General features: G+C 38.7%; 2 protein-coding genes across 3 annotated transcripts in view; both read right to left on the reverse strand.

Annotated features, from left to right (window-relative positions):
• Positions 1-822: 822 nt before the first annotated feature.
• On the reverse strand, positions 823-3,991 carry LOC125006866 (cytochrome c oxidase subunit 6C-1). Its single transcript, XM_047583330.1, has 4 exons — positions 3,835-3,991; positions 2,100-2,214; positions 1,108-1,240; positions 823-958 (listed from the first exon to the last, which is right to left on the reverse strand). The coding sequence occupies exons 2-3, from the start codon at positions 2,202-2,204 to the stop codon at positions 1,115-1,117; spliced, it is 231 nt and encodes a 76-aa protein (XP_047439286.1). The 5' UTR covers positions 2,205-2,214; positions 3,835-3,991; the 3' UTR covers positions 823-958; positions 1,108-1,114.
• A 1,517-nt stretch (positions 3,992-5,508) lies between these two features.
• The window catches only part of angpt4 (angiopoietin 4), a 60,497-nt gene continuing 52,224 nt past the window's right edge, over positions 5,509-13,781 (reverse strand). For both annotated transcript variants that reach the window (XM_047584273.1, XM_047584272.1), the window contains 4 exons: positions 12,831-12,932; positions 12,573-12,739; positions 11,052-11,185; positions 5,509-9,438 (listed from right to left, as the gene is read on the reverse strand). In XM_047584273.1, the coding sequence (XP_047440229.1) occupies positions 9,278-9,438; positions 11,052-11,185; positions 12,573-12,739; positions 12,831-12,932 (564 nt within the window). In that variant the 3' untranslated portion in view covers positions 5,509-9,277. The remainder of the gene's footprint in view (positions 9,439-11,051; positions 11,186-12,572; positions 12,740-12,830; positions 12,933-13,781) is intronic.

A 13,781-nucleotide genomic window follows, 5' to 3' on the forward strand; every position in this document is an offset into this window, starting at 1 on the left:
TCTGCATTGGAACCACCTTGTGGAATGTTTGGTTCTTGTTATTGTTTCCTTGATAAAAACGAGTTACCCCTGGTTGACTTCTAAAAATGAAAAATGAAACTACGAGCCAGTCTTTTGAACAGCTCTTTGAAAGGAACGACTCCTCAAGACCCGGCTCCCTTCAAAGAGCCATAAATCCCATCTCTAAGAATGCGGCGCGAACAAAGGCTGCGGTACAAGTCTCTGCCGTCAAGGGGCGCCACGGATATAATAATAAAAAAGGAAAAAAAAAGAAGAAGAAGCTGAGTCAGGTTTGCAGCTTCGTTGTCCTTAAACCATTCTGCCATAACTTTGGACATATGTTTGGAAACACCTGAACAATGATGAACATGAAGAAACTGCCAGTGTGTCTTTTTTTTACTTTTAATCTCTGAAGTCTGACACTGTCCTCACAGTTGTCTCCTCTCATTACAGACAGGGCTGATATAACCTTTAAGTCAGTCGCTGACTTGGCTCTCCTGTTGTTGAGACAGTTACTAAATAAACTAGAAGATATCAAATGGACACCACAAACCACTCAAGACTCAGATCCAAAGTAGTAGATCCGTTTGGTTAACTTTAAATGTTGAAAAAGCAGTTAAGTATATTCTGAATTTTTACACACCGCAGATAATTAAGGAAATTATTGTAAAATGTATTGATAACAAAAATAAGTGTAGATTTCTAGCACATACAAACATTACTGAATTTCTGCTTCTCAAAACAAACTCGGTGGCTCTGGTCAACTATTTTAAGACTTGAATCTTCATTTTCACAGACACTAAATAAAAGACAGACTGGCTCTCACATTCATATAATAGTTTATTTCATGTATAGCAACAAAGCATCAGAGAGATGTTCACGTCTGATCGGTAAATAACATCAGAGGGGATGAGAGGGAACCATCTTCAGATCAGGAATGAATGACAGGGAACCAGAGCTGCAGGATGGAAACAGAAGATATGAGGCACAGACTGGTTTTCGCTTAATATTTGAGGTTGTACTGCATATGATATTAAAGTCTGGAACAATATTTATCATGCACTTGGCCTCACAGATGACCTTGTGGTTCATTAATCAGAGACTCACGGTGGTTTTACTCCCCAGAGGGCCGCACGCTCTCAAAGATGCCGGCTTCCCTCATGGCATTGAAGTCTTTGACAGAATCGTACTGCTTGTAGAAGTCAGCGTAGGCCTGTTTCCTCGGCTCGGTCACCGCGTACTGTAGCAACAAAGGACACATCAGTTTGTTCAGTTAGCCTGAAGAGAAATGCTAATGTTAAGCGTCTGACCTGACACAAAATACCTACTAAAATAAAAGGGGAAGTAAGTACATTAACTTATTAATTTATTAACTTATTTAGTGTCACAGCCTGCACAGACTTAAGTCGACACAGATTTCTAGACCGAGGAACCATTCAAACCTTGGATTGTAAATAACTTATAAGCTCGTTATACATCAACATTATAATATCAATAATTTACCACATTCTGACGTGTTAAATAAAAAAATCCCTTAGTACACTCAAAATAAAGTAAACAAATAATTGAATCTGTGCATTCTTGTTTAGATATGTAAATTATTTAGTTAACAATATTTTAAAAGGCTCTCTTTACTACTCTTCTTGCCATCACTTATGTTGATTTGGTCTACCCAGCTGATCATTAATAATAGTGGTAGTGTTTTTTTCCTGAATGAATGAGGTAAACTCCTCGTCCACAGATCAAACCTGTGATCCCTGTGTGTTCACACGATCAAAGGAAGGAGGTGAAACGTTTCCCTGGAGACCTGTGATCTGATGATGGATGTTAATACCAGGTCTAAACGTAGGCTGAAGTACTTCCTCCATTGTGTCAACTAGATGTCACTCATACACTAACATGTCTGTGAGGGTTCGCAGTCATCCAGGTCATGTATATTCAAAAAAGCAGAAACAAGGGCAAGTGGACTGAAGACAGTTTGCCTCTTGCCTCGATTTGCTTCTTGTGAGAAGTAACTTGGACGAGTGGCAAAGCATCTTCAAGAAACTCTACAAGTCCAATTGCCCTTGTTTCAGCAACAGTTCGTGTCCTCCTCTCACCTTGAAGGCCAATGCGGATGTGATAGCCAGACCGAAAGCAAGGGGCAGATGAAACCTCAGACGCTTTGCCAGCATCCCCCTCATCAATGGCTTTGGCAGAGACATGGTTGATATCCTGCACAGAAAAGACAAAAGGTGTTAGCATACGACCAAGAGAAACCTGCTTCTGACAATAGCAGATAAACTAATGTAGATGCCAAACTGCCGTCGTTTATGATGAAAACTGGGCCAGTTAAAGTTTATGAAATGAATAGAAAATAACTGCTCACTATAACAAAAACTGGCAAGATAGGAAGTTGAAAAGCCAGGTCCTTATTCTCTGTACCAATGTGAGGGTAGTGTCTGAACTAAGGGGAGAAGCTGAAGTTGACAGCGGTCTACAGTAACTAAGAAATAACAAGTGAGATTTTTAACTAAAAATAAAACAGCAATACAAGAATATCAAAATACTCTGACAAGCAAAAAAAAAAAAAAAAAAAATATATATATATATATATATATATATATATATTAATACAACAACATTTGCATCAAATTAAATGTAAAGTATAATGGCCATATTTTAGTATTCAACTGGTAAAGGTGGAATATGTCGACATGTTGCAATGTTTACTGACAAAAACCACAACACTTTAACGCTTAAAGGTTTTAGGACTCTTCATAATTTTCTACATTTCTGCACAAAAATTACTCAAAACATCAGAAGATTTTGACACAGTCCCACAGCTAAAAATAATAACAAATAAAATTTAAAAAAAAATAAATAAATAATAACATATTCCAGTTGCTATTAAAGATGCTATGGGCTAGCATGACTGCACTGCCTTCCAGCGGTTTATTATGACTGATTTCGTTTTGTCAAACACAACATACAAAGAGGGGCACACTTCTATGAACTCTTTTTGTTGTAGTCATGTGGTCATGGTGCACCAGGAGTACTTAAAAGAAAAAACACTCATATAATGTATTACTGGCGGATTAACTTTATGTCAAATATAGTTTGTAAAAAAAAAAGCGACGCAGACTTCAGTGTGATCAGAATCTAACGATCACAGAGTTTGTTTAGAAGATCTAAAGGTCACCACGGATTCTGACTTTTCCTTTAAACACTTCCTCTGCACGTTTAGAGACTCACACGAATTGATCAATAACGAGCCACCTTTGTAATAATCGTGTGTGTGAAAGCTGCCATCATTCACGGCTGCCAGGTCAGGTCAGCACTCAGATCGTGTGACCTCCTGTCAGTGTAACGTTACAGCTCTAAACATGTGTCCTGTTTTATACCTATAGATAAAATAAACGCATATATGAGCATGAAGAATGACATTCGGTAGAATAATGGTGATTATTAAATGTAAAAAATACATATAATAGACGCGGTCAAGGCGCAGGGTCAAAATGACGTTAGGTAGCACAAGACACCACAACACCGACGTCAAGATTCATACTGTGATCACCTACAGCAATAACAACATGTGAGAAATAAAAGCCAATACAGTATGTACAAGTAATATTAATATTTGTGCCTTGAGGTTAGTGAGTTTCCTGTTAGCATTCGGCTAACGTGTGCAGCACGAAGAGCTAAGGTTCGCTAACAGCTAGGCAGCTAGCAAGAAAAGAGGGGGGAAGCGGAAAAATTAAGGGAAACCAGCAAATTCCAAGTGTTGCTGTTCATCTGAGAGGGCAGAGCATTATATCCTAAATTTAGATAGTTTCCATTTTGCGAAATACTCACAAGTTGGACTCACGACCTTCACAGAAATCGCTAACACAGTTCAGCTCCCTCTCTCTGTACCGGAAGTGATTCTACTGGACCCGTAGAGGGACAATATTTAAAAGCGAAGTCCAATCAGGACGGTCGAGGTCAAAGAGAAGGAAAGCAGGCAATGGCAATAACTAATACCTGGCACATTTATGTGAATTGCTTTGTTTGATGTGCTACATATGTTTGTTTGTTGTTGGTTTCTGACGTGTTTCTCATTTATTCTATTTAACCATTAATGTTGACCTCAGTGTGTTTTTTACATGTGGTAACATCCTCTGACCAGAAGAGGGAGGCACAGGAACATGGAAGCTTTTTGGACTTGGACTTAAATGATCCAAAAGGGAAATTGCTTGGTCATAGTAGCTTAATTGTTACAAAAATGTGATCTGTTATACAGCTGGATGGAGCGGATGGAGACTCTCAGGTACTTGTAATATGTATTTCTCTTGATTACAATACTCTACTTTATTACACAGGTCTACTCTTTTTTTATAGAATCATACTTTCCATATGTTTGCACGTGCTTTCTAGTAGTTTACTTAATTGCTGTTTATTTTTTTTGTTATTTTAACATGGAATCTTTTTTTGTATTGTTTTGTGTTTGTGTTGTGTTTTTTATTTCCTGGTCTTACTGTGAGAAAGAATGTGGCTACATTTGATTAAGCTTAACCCAAAGCTTGAAAACAAAATTATGGCACTTCTTGTATGGGTGAAACATTTAAACATTTCTATTAATATTATTATTATTATTAGCAGTGGATGAGCTTTATATAGTAAACAAAGTTGAGACAGATTCACTATCCAGAGTCTTGCTGATACTTAGTTTTATGTATTATTGATCTCCTCTTGGCTTAAGCAATAGACTACGTGATGGACACTTTTGATAAAATTTCAGATTCGACCTTTATTCTTATGCAACTTATGCCACAGATGCAAATACAGACCAGGTTAAATGAATTCACTTGTAAAACAAAAAGAACATGTCACAGATTAAGAAATTTTTGTCTGAAGTTCCACAACTACTGTTACACACTTCTATATAGTTTATATTATAATTCTTTTAATTTCCTTTGTGCTTCTCATTTTTAACCTTCCACCATTTTTATCTGTCTTCTCTCTCTGGATGTTGAGACCTTTGGTTTTAGACTGAATAGTTGTGAATGTGTTGTATAATCTAATATCCTGGAATCTGTTTCAGATGTTTGGACATAGATGTCAGAGAGAGAGAAACACAATCAGATGAATAATATTGTCGGGAACAATCAGAAACATTAGAAAAATACTGAACCTTCGGCTTACATGATATATATATATACACAGGATATATATATTATTTTATTTTAATATTTTCTATTTGTATATGTTCTCAACGTTGCACATTTCTTGTTTACATTTTTTGTTCAGCTGCTGCATCGTAGGCCTCTGAGGATGGTAATTTCAGTCCTGTATTGTGTTGCACATCAGAATTGACGATAAAATTGACTTGACTTCCATGTGTCATGACACTGACCTGCTGCCTCCTATAAGCTCTAAAACAGCTGAAATGCAAAAGTAAATCAGACACAGCAGATTTTATAACAGATTTTATTATACAAAATACTGAAGACCGTTTAGTTTCATTACACATATGTGTATATCTATTTAAAAAAAAAAAAAATAGAACAAGGTTAACCCTGAACAAGTGAAAATTGTTGTTATGATCTTGAAGCAGCCTGGACACAGAAAAATACCCAGCAACACTGACGACAATTAAACAACACACTCCATCTGTCTTCATCTCCTCTTCCATAAAGTGCAATTTAATAAGAGCAAAGTGTTAATGCGGACAAATAAAACATGATAACTTCATTCAGAAATGTTCAGTTTTCGTTTAATCAACTTCATCTACTACAGTTTTAAAGGAGAATGAATCTGGATGAAGATGCAAACTTTGAATCATCACATTTTCTGAGGAAAGTCATAGTTGTGAAGAACATCTAAATGTTTCTTAAAAGAATAGTTCGGGAGTTTGGAAACTCTGGAAAAGGACGAGCTCCCTACTTCTCCTAATCCCCAGTCTTTATGCTGAGCTAAGATAATGTGTTTGCTGTTCAGATAAACCCTTTCATCTATGCCTTAGCCAGAAGACTTTAAAATGTTGACAATCTCCTTTAAAGTCTTACAAACCCAAAGGCTCATTTTTAAATATCTGGAAACACTTAACGATCCTTAAACATTATAAGGACATCAGACTTAAATGATGCCTGATAACAAGATCGGGAAGAATTCACTTTCACCTCTAGTTTTCTGCTACATTACTTCTTCTATGTAAATACAATTATCAAACAAAACAGTTATCTAACAGGTGAGAAGTTTAAGTTTAAATAAGGACGTCTGTGGGTGTTATTCACCTGATAATCACGATTAGTGTCCAGATACTCACCTGGATATGTGGATGCTGTACTGTTGTGTTTCATGAAGACTTTTCCAAGTAACAGTTGCTTTTGCTCCAGCTTTGTTTTTGTATATATATATATTTTTTTAAAAAACATTTTATTCAAACGTGCCAAGAGCCTCATGAAGTCTGTACAATATTTGATTATAATAAATGAGAGACAGTGTCCTCATCAAGCTGCCTGGTTTACTCATCCTTGAATGAAAGGAGAAAAGTGATGGACACGGGCAGATATGACGCTATAGTAGCAACGTTGCCCTTGTGGCCACTTGCGGTACTGCATCCAAACAAATAAGACGTCTATAAACTTTCTCCTCTAGTCTAGAAAGGTCATCTTTATTTGTCCTGGCCTTATCAAGCCTATCACACTTTACAACACTTTTGCCATAAAATAAAACCCACTCACCCATTTGCGATCGGTGCAGGTCTGTGTTACTTTACAACATTTCACATGGATGAGTGTGAAGACAGAAAAATTCAGATGGAAACTACACAAATCAGTGCACTGAATATAACAGAATCGTGTCCGGTAACTCTTTGAGGAGGAATGACTTGGACTCCGCAATCACACGAGTCCATGTGGTTTAGATTAGAAGGAGAATTGGAGCCAGATTTCTTTGTGTCAGGATCTGGACCGAATCATAGAAATTCTCTACACATAGTCCAAATTTTCAACATAAAACAACAGGGAAAAGGTTTATTTTGTATGTGTTATTTTCCTCTCTGTCCATTTCACTTGTTTCTTTCTTCTTGACTTGTTGCCATACACAAAAACATTATTACTCATCCATCAAAATATTCAGTCTGTTAGTCATTATTTCTTGAATAATAATGTTAATGTTCAGTCTCTCTCCAGTTGCGTGTCTCTTAGTAGCTACCCATCGGTTTCTGTTTGTGAGACACAAATCTTTGCGTTTTCTCCGATCGCTGACGTCCAGCGGTCCAGTTTAGTCTGTGGACCCTCTGGGAGCTCTGCAACAAACTCAGACCACAGGAAGAGACGCTCAGGGGAGAATCAGCTCCCCCTGCTGGACGTCATGTTGTGTTGCTCCTGATGTTATTCCAGTTTATCTCCTGGCGCAGTCACATTGAGAATATGAGTTTGATAACATCTGGATTCCCCAGAGAGAAAAAAAAAACAAAAAACCTCTGCATGCAATCAGATATTCCTCCAACCAGTCAGAGCCATTTAGTTGGAAACCAATTTAACTCCACAGCGCTCACATCAAGTCCACATGAAGTGTCTGTTACTCTTGTGTTAATCGCCACATACAGTCCCACCAAAACTATTTGATTGGCCCGGCAGGACTCTGCTGGAGTATAAACAGTCCCCAACGGAGAGACCCCAGACCAATTATTTGTCAAAAATGTTGTCCACTTGTAAAAACATAAGAGTCCACAAGCTCCATCAAAAGTCAAGCTGTCATCCATTCATTCTTCAACAAATAGAGACGTGTTTATATTAAGTTCACTCTGTGTTTCAGTTCTCGTTCTCTTCAGCTCTCTTCATCGTTGAAACCTTAAATCGACAGAAACAATCGACAGAGACCGTCCTTCTTCATTTTAAAAGAACAAGACAGCGTGATGTTCCTTCTGCCAAGAATCAGCGCTGTTAAAGGCAGCAGCTAATTATTTGTTCAGTTAATTCATGATCTTTCAGCCGCTCTTTAATTAGAGATCGTTAATCTGGCTGAAAACGGGAAGGGACATAACTGACGATCAAATAGATTATAACTAGATCTACACCACCAGGGGCATTTATATTCTATTTATATAAAAATATAATTCAGACTTAGATTTTATTTTTTACTTTTTACTGTTTTTACTCTTTATGGCGAACATCTTACAGAGCTGAAAACAAAACCCCGTTGCACTGTGTGTGCCCTGCAATGACAATAAAGACTATTCTTATTCTTAAATAACAGAGAGCTGTTGATCCAACTCTGTTTTCATTGTGGAGGCTGTGGTTTCTATTCTTACTGAACTAACACACGTTCCTAATATTTTGACATTATAGTCAGTGGGCGAAGCTAAATAACAGAAACGCTTCAGTGTTTAATTCAACTGAGTTCAACAGCAACACAAACTACATCCTCCAAAATGATAATCCAGCTGAATTACTGCCTTTCTGATGCTGTTTCAACATCAGCTGAACATTAGATCAGTCATGAAGGAGGATTTAATGCAGGACTGTTATATTAAAATGAATTGTGCCCCTGTTTGTTTGTAGTTTTATTTTATCTAAACAGTTGAGGGATTCTTCTTGTGGACACAGCAAAAGTAAATCAAGCGTTCAATATCTAAAATAAAGAGTCAAAAACAAAGTAACTGAGTCACCAACACCACTGCCTGTGCTTTCATCTTAGGAAAGACTAAAATAATATGAGAGCTCATTGGTTTGGTCTAGTGAACTCTAAGGGTAACTTCTCTGTTTTAATCTGCCAATCAATGTGTATCTTCTGTAAATGAAGATTATTAATACTATTGTAAATCTTTATTATTATCTGAGCTGCTGGTGTAGAAGTAGTTATCGACCAGTCTAATTCAGTGCGGTTTTACATGACTTGTAACGGAATCAAGTCGCGTTACAAAAAGGCATTTTCTCATGTAAGAGATGCTCCGAAGAAGAAGAAGAAGAAGAAGAAGAAGAAACCGTGAAGCTGATTTTTATTCTCCGATGCTGGATTCTATGAACGTCTTCAGGTGAGAACCAGTTATTTTCTAGAGTGATTCGTCCTTGTTGGGTTGTGAAAACTAAATCCCAGACAAAATAATAAGAAATTCATGTTACCTCTTATGAGTTCCAGAGTTTGCTAGGGTCAGGAGAGTAACACGTTAGATCCAATGCGTGGTCTAGGACTGTACCATCATGGCTCCGGCGAATGGTCGAACCACCAAAGAAAAGGAGGTGGAGGTGGAGGTGGAGGAGGAGGAGGAGGAGGAGGAGGAGGAGGAGGAGGTGGGGGCTCCTGTCAGGAGTTAGAAGTCGTAGGGTCGTACCATCATGGAGGTGGAGCGCAGGGAGTAGCTGGGGCCTCGGAAGTGGTGCCACTTGATGCCGTTGAGCTTCCTGATGTTGTGGCCGACGTTGTAGTAGATGCCGTTCAGGTTGGAGAAGCCGCAGGCGTCAAACCACCAACCTGACGGAGGGAGAGAAAGAGAGACAGAGAGAGGGGATGACGGAGGGGAATATGTGTTCAGTGAAGGAGAGGAGAAGAACGAGGAGGGCGCAAGAATATGGGAGAGAGGAAGGAAAACGGACCATTAACAGGAGATGAGCGGAGGAGGAGAAGAACTGTTGGAGGTTTGTGAAAAGAAAAGAAGAAAGAGGACTGAAGCAGAGAAGTGTCCAGAGGAAGGGATGACGAGGGGAAAGGAAGGAAAGGTGGAAAATCAACACAGGAATCACTTGTCCCTCAATGTTCCTGCAGTTCTTTCTTTACCTTTCTTTGTTTCTACTGTTCTATTACTCCTTTTATTTCTTTGGCCTCCAGGTTTTCTGAATTAATAATTAAAAATAAACAATAAAACATACATCGCTCTGAAAAAGTACGAATTTCTGCCGTGAATACTTTTACTTGTGACCAGATTTTATTAGAATAAAAGCTCTTTTTTAGTGTCTTTAGAGTTTGATGTTCACACTTTTATTTCAGAGACAGATCTCCAAATGTGAAAATGTGTTGATTTTTACAGATTCCCCCCCAATTAATTTTTATAGAGGTGGAAAGTTGGTCTGGGGTCTCCCCGTTGGGAGCTGATTATGCTCCAGTGCGAACCTGATGGACTAGTCAAATCACATGTGAGAGGCTTTATGCCGTGATGGACAGAAGGGAAACAGTGATGTAGACACACACGTCGTCAGAGCGTCACGGAGTTGAATTAGCTTCCAAATAAATGGATCTGATTGGTTGGAGGACTAATCGACTGATGCAGAGGTATATTTCTCTTTATTAACTGAAATGTGCGCCATGATAAAAAAAAAAAAAAAAGAGTTAAATGGCAGCACACCATGATAGTAAGTTAAGTTTAAAACTGTGACACGTGTCTGAAAATGATCCTGGACCCCATGAACTTTTGATTGTCATTATTTCCAAATGAGTTTTCACAGTAAAACTAGAAGGAAACCTGTACAACGACTCCTTTGCCTTAATTCCCTCCGTGCTCACTTTTATCTCCGTTGCTCTTTTTTCACTCTTTCATCGTGAAACGCTGAGACTTAAAATGACTCACCGAGTCATGGCGACCGGCCGAGTCTCTCCCCCAGAGAGCTCGAGGTTTTGCCGCAGCGATTAACTTAATCGGCGATTCCCGGCTCGTCGAGGGGAGGCTAAGGAGCTGTTTGTCTTGGCGCTGACACGAGGTGAAGGGCAGTGCACTGACGGCTGACAGAGACAGATGTTTGAAAGGGGCCGAGCTTTTGGGAAAATATCGCTTATTTTGACGGTCCGCAGCAAAAATATGTATTTCTGGACTCATCAAGTGTTCACTGCTATTTGCTGTGATTTATGGCGGAGAGATACTGTCTAATGAGAATTTAATAAACCTTAACAAACCCATATCGCCTGTGGGGTTCCTCCCCCTGAAATCAGATTTTGAAATGTTCCTTCCAGTTCTGTGAATTCAGTTATTTTATCAGAATCGGCTTGTCTTTCCTAACATTTCACACAGAATGAGCTTTTTTTTTTTAAATTTATTTAATCCACTTGCATCCCTTCACCCAGCTCGACGTAAAGGACAGAGGGAGAAGGTTCACCTCCAGTGAGCATCAGGGCACACTTGCAGTGGTCACAGTTGTCGTTGTCCTGGTCTCGGGTGCTGAAGCCGGTCCCGTGGGTGGGCAGGCTGCTCTGCCGTCCCACCGTCCCGCTGTAGCCTCTCAGATACAACCTGAGTGAGGAAAGGAGTCATTTAAGACTGGACCTTCTTCTTATAGGCAGAATGCATGGCAGTGCTAATGCATCATCTAAGAAATAGAAAAAAATGCTCTAAATGTTTGCTTTGTGAAGGTTCTGGTATTCCCCTAGGTGGTCTGCAGAGGTACTGCAGGGGGGTTGCAAAAATTTGGTTGATTGTACATTTTGTATATATATATATATATATATTTTTTCAATTTTCCCACGCAATCAACCTCCACAAATTTAAATTTCATTAAAAACACATTAACATGAATCGAACATATTTTAGTAAAGGGGGAAATAAAGGCAGAAGACGTCATCTTTCACTCATTTAGTGATGCAGCAGCTGTCTCAACAGTTCCACAAACTTCATCCTCTAAAATGATCACCCAGTTCAATCACCACCTTTCGGATGTTGTTTCAAAATCAAATGAACATTAGAGTAGGATTTACTGCAGGACTCTTATAATAGAATTTATTTTAACTAGTGTACCTAATATTTCTTCTTCTTCTTCTTCTGGACACAAAGAGTAAATAAGGTGTTCAATGTCTAAATAGAGCCATAGTTAAATACTGAGTCACACAAAATCACTCTCATCTTAGAAATGAAATAACATTTGAACACATTCTCTACTGAACAGCAGGTTAGGTGTCTTTGAGTCTCTTCTGTAACCCTGTTTGGTTTCTGCTTGTTTTTCCTGTAATTATTTTAAAATTTTGAATTCACTATTATGACGTCAAATGTTAGATAAAGCATTCATAGAAGCAACCACTCCTGGAGGACACTGATGACGTCCACTGAAAACAGTGTAAAACTGTCTCATATTTAAATGGTGCTGTTTGGCCTAAACAGAGTGAACCAACATTTACAGTAAATCAGTGTCCTCTTTTCCTTTGGGACGCTGAAATAAACTTCAGGTTGCTTTAACTTATGAACTTTAGTTCAAAAGCTTCTTTAAATAAATGAGTTAACTCATCTTTGAGAGATCCAGTTACCACTGTGAATCTCATATTCAAGTTAGGTTGACACATTGAAATTTCTATTTCATTGAACTGTCTTCAGCCCTTAAGTTGCAATACCAAGAACCAAGAATTATACATGATACATAGACACCAGGATAATTCATTGAGCTGGCGCCTTTTTGGAGTGAAGTTTTCTGCTGAGGAACCTGTGATTATTTTATCTTCCTTTTTACTTGTGGTTTTCTTTTTACTAGTGTTACTTTTATATGCAACTAAGCTACTGTGACCAAGTTATTTCCCTCGTGGATCATTAAAATCTAAGTCCAAGTCTAAGTCTGCTGCAGAAAGACGTGCAGAGGATCCAGTTTGCATTCACCACATCACACATCAGTTTACACGTTTGCTGCCGGTGTTACCTGTACTGCTGTCTCTCACCGGTCAGCGTAAACCGGTCGTACTGGGAGTGGGCCGAGTTTCCCTCCCAGTCACTCATCTCCACCCTCAGGGAGTACTGGCCCTGAGAGGTCAGCAGGTACAAGACTTCATTACCCAACCAGTGCTCTCCCGCCACGTCTCCGAAGCCCTGCAGGAGGGCAGAAGGTGAGCTGTGAACAGACTGGACCTAAAATTCGTTGTGTTGAACTTAAGCTGTGATTCTACGAAGACAAACGAACCATTTTATACTCCCTCCAGCTCTTCTGGAAGTCCAAGCTGCCGTTAAATCGCCTCTGGAAGACGGTCCACCCTCCGCCACTCGTCTCCATGTCACAATACACCTTCAGATAAGACAAGAACAATTTAGGTGGTAAAGCAGCAGAGAAGATACTGATGAAGATACTAGTTAGATCAGATATTCACAGATGCTGCACCAAGCTTTAGTAACTAACTACACTTACTCTGCTACTTAAAAGTGTTTGTACTCCTCAGAAATTTCTTAAAGAATTTCTAAAAAAAAATAAATAAATAAATACTTAAAACATCAGTGGAGATACACACAAGTCCTGAAAGCAGATAGAGAGAACTCCTTCGAACTAATGAGTGCGGTGCAAAAGTAAGTGAAACTCTGGGATTACGAGATAATTTAAAGGACAAATTAGAGATCTTCTGTTCAGAAGTGTTTCAAGTCAGTGGCATGCATTTGGTTTTAAATGATCTTCACAACACATGTTTGTCGAAGTGTATGATGGCACGGACAAAAGAGCTTTCTGAGGAGAAAAAGACTTGTTGTTGATCATCAGTCTGGAAAAGATTACAAATCCATCTCTAAAGAGTTTGGAACCAATAAATCCACAGTCAGACTGAGAATAAATGGAGGAGACTTGAGACGACTGTTAGCCTCCACACCACCACAACAAAGATCACCAGAATATCAATTTATTTTCAATGAGCTTTGTCTAGTAACAGTCGATGCTAATTATCTAAACTTAACTTTTCTTTCCTCGTTGCTTGAGTATTTATTCTTTATCCAGTCAAACGTACCAGTGGTGAAAAAATGATCAGGTTGTTGATTAACCTCCTGAGACCCAAGTTTTTGTTTGCTACACATTATTAATTTCTCCAAGTTATTTGGGATCTGTAGGACCTAAGAAGAGTAAAATACTAAGCATCATCTTTGAACAGGAAGT

This window comes from Mugil cephalus, chromosome 4 (genome assembly GCF_022458985.1).
Source record: "Mugil cephalus isolate CIBA_MC_2020 chromosome 4, CIBA_Mcephalus_1.1, whole genome shotgun sequence".
NCBI lineage: Eukaryota > Metazoa > Chordata > Actinopteri > Mugiliformes > Mugilidae > Mugil > Mugil cephalus.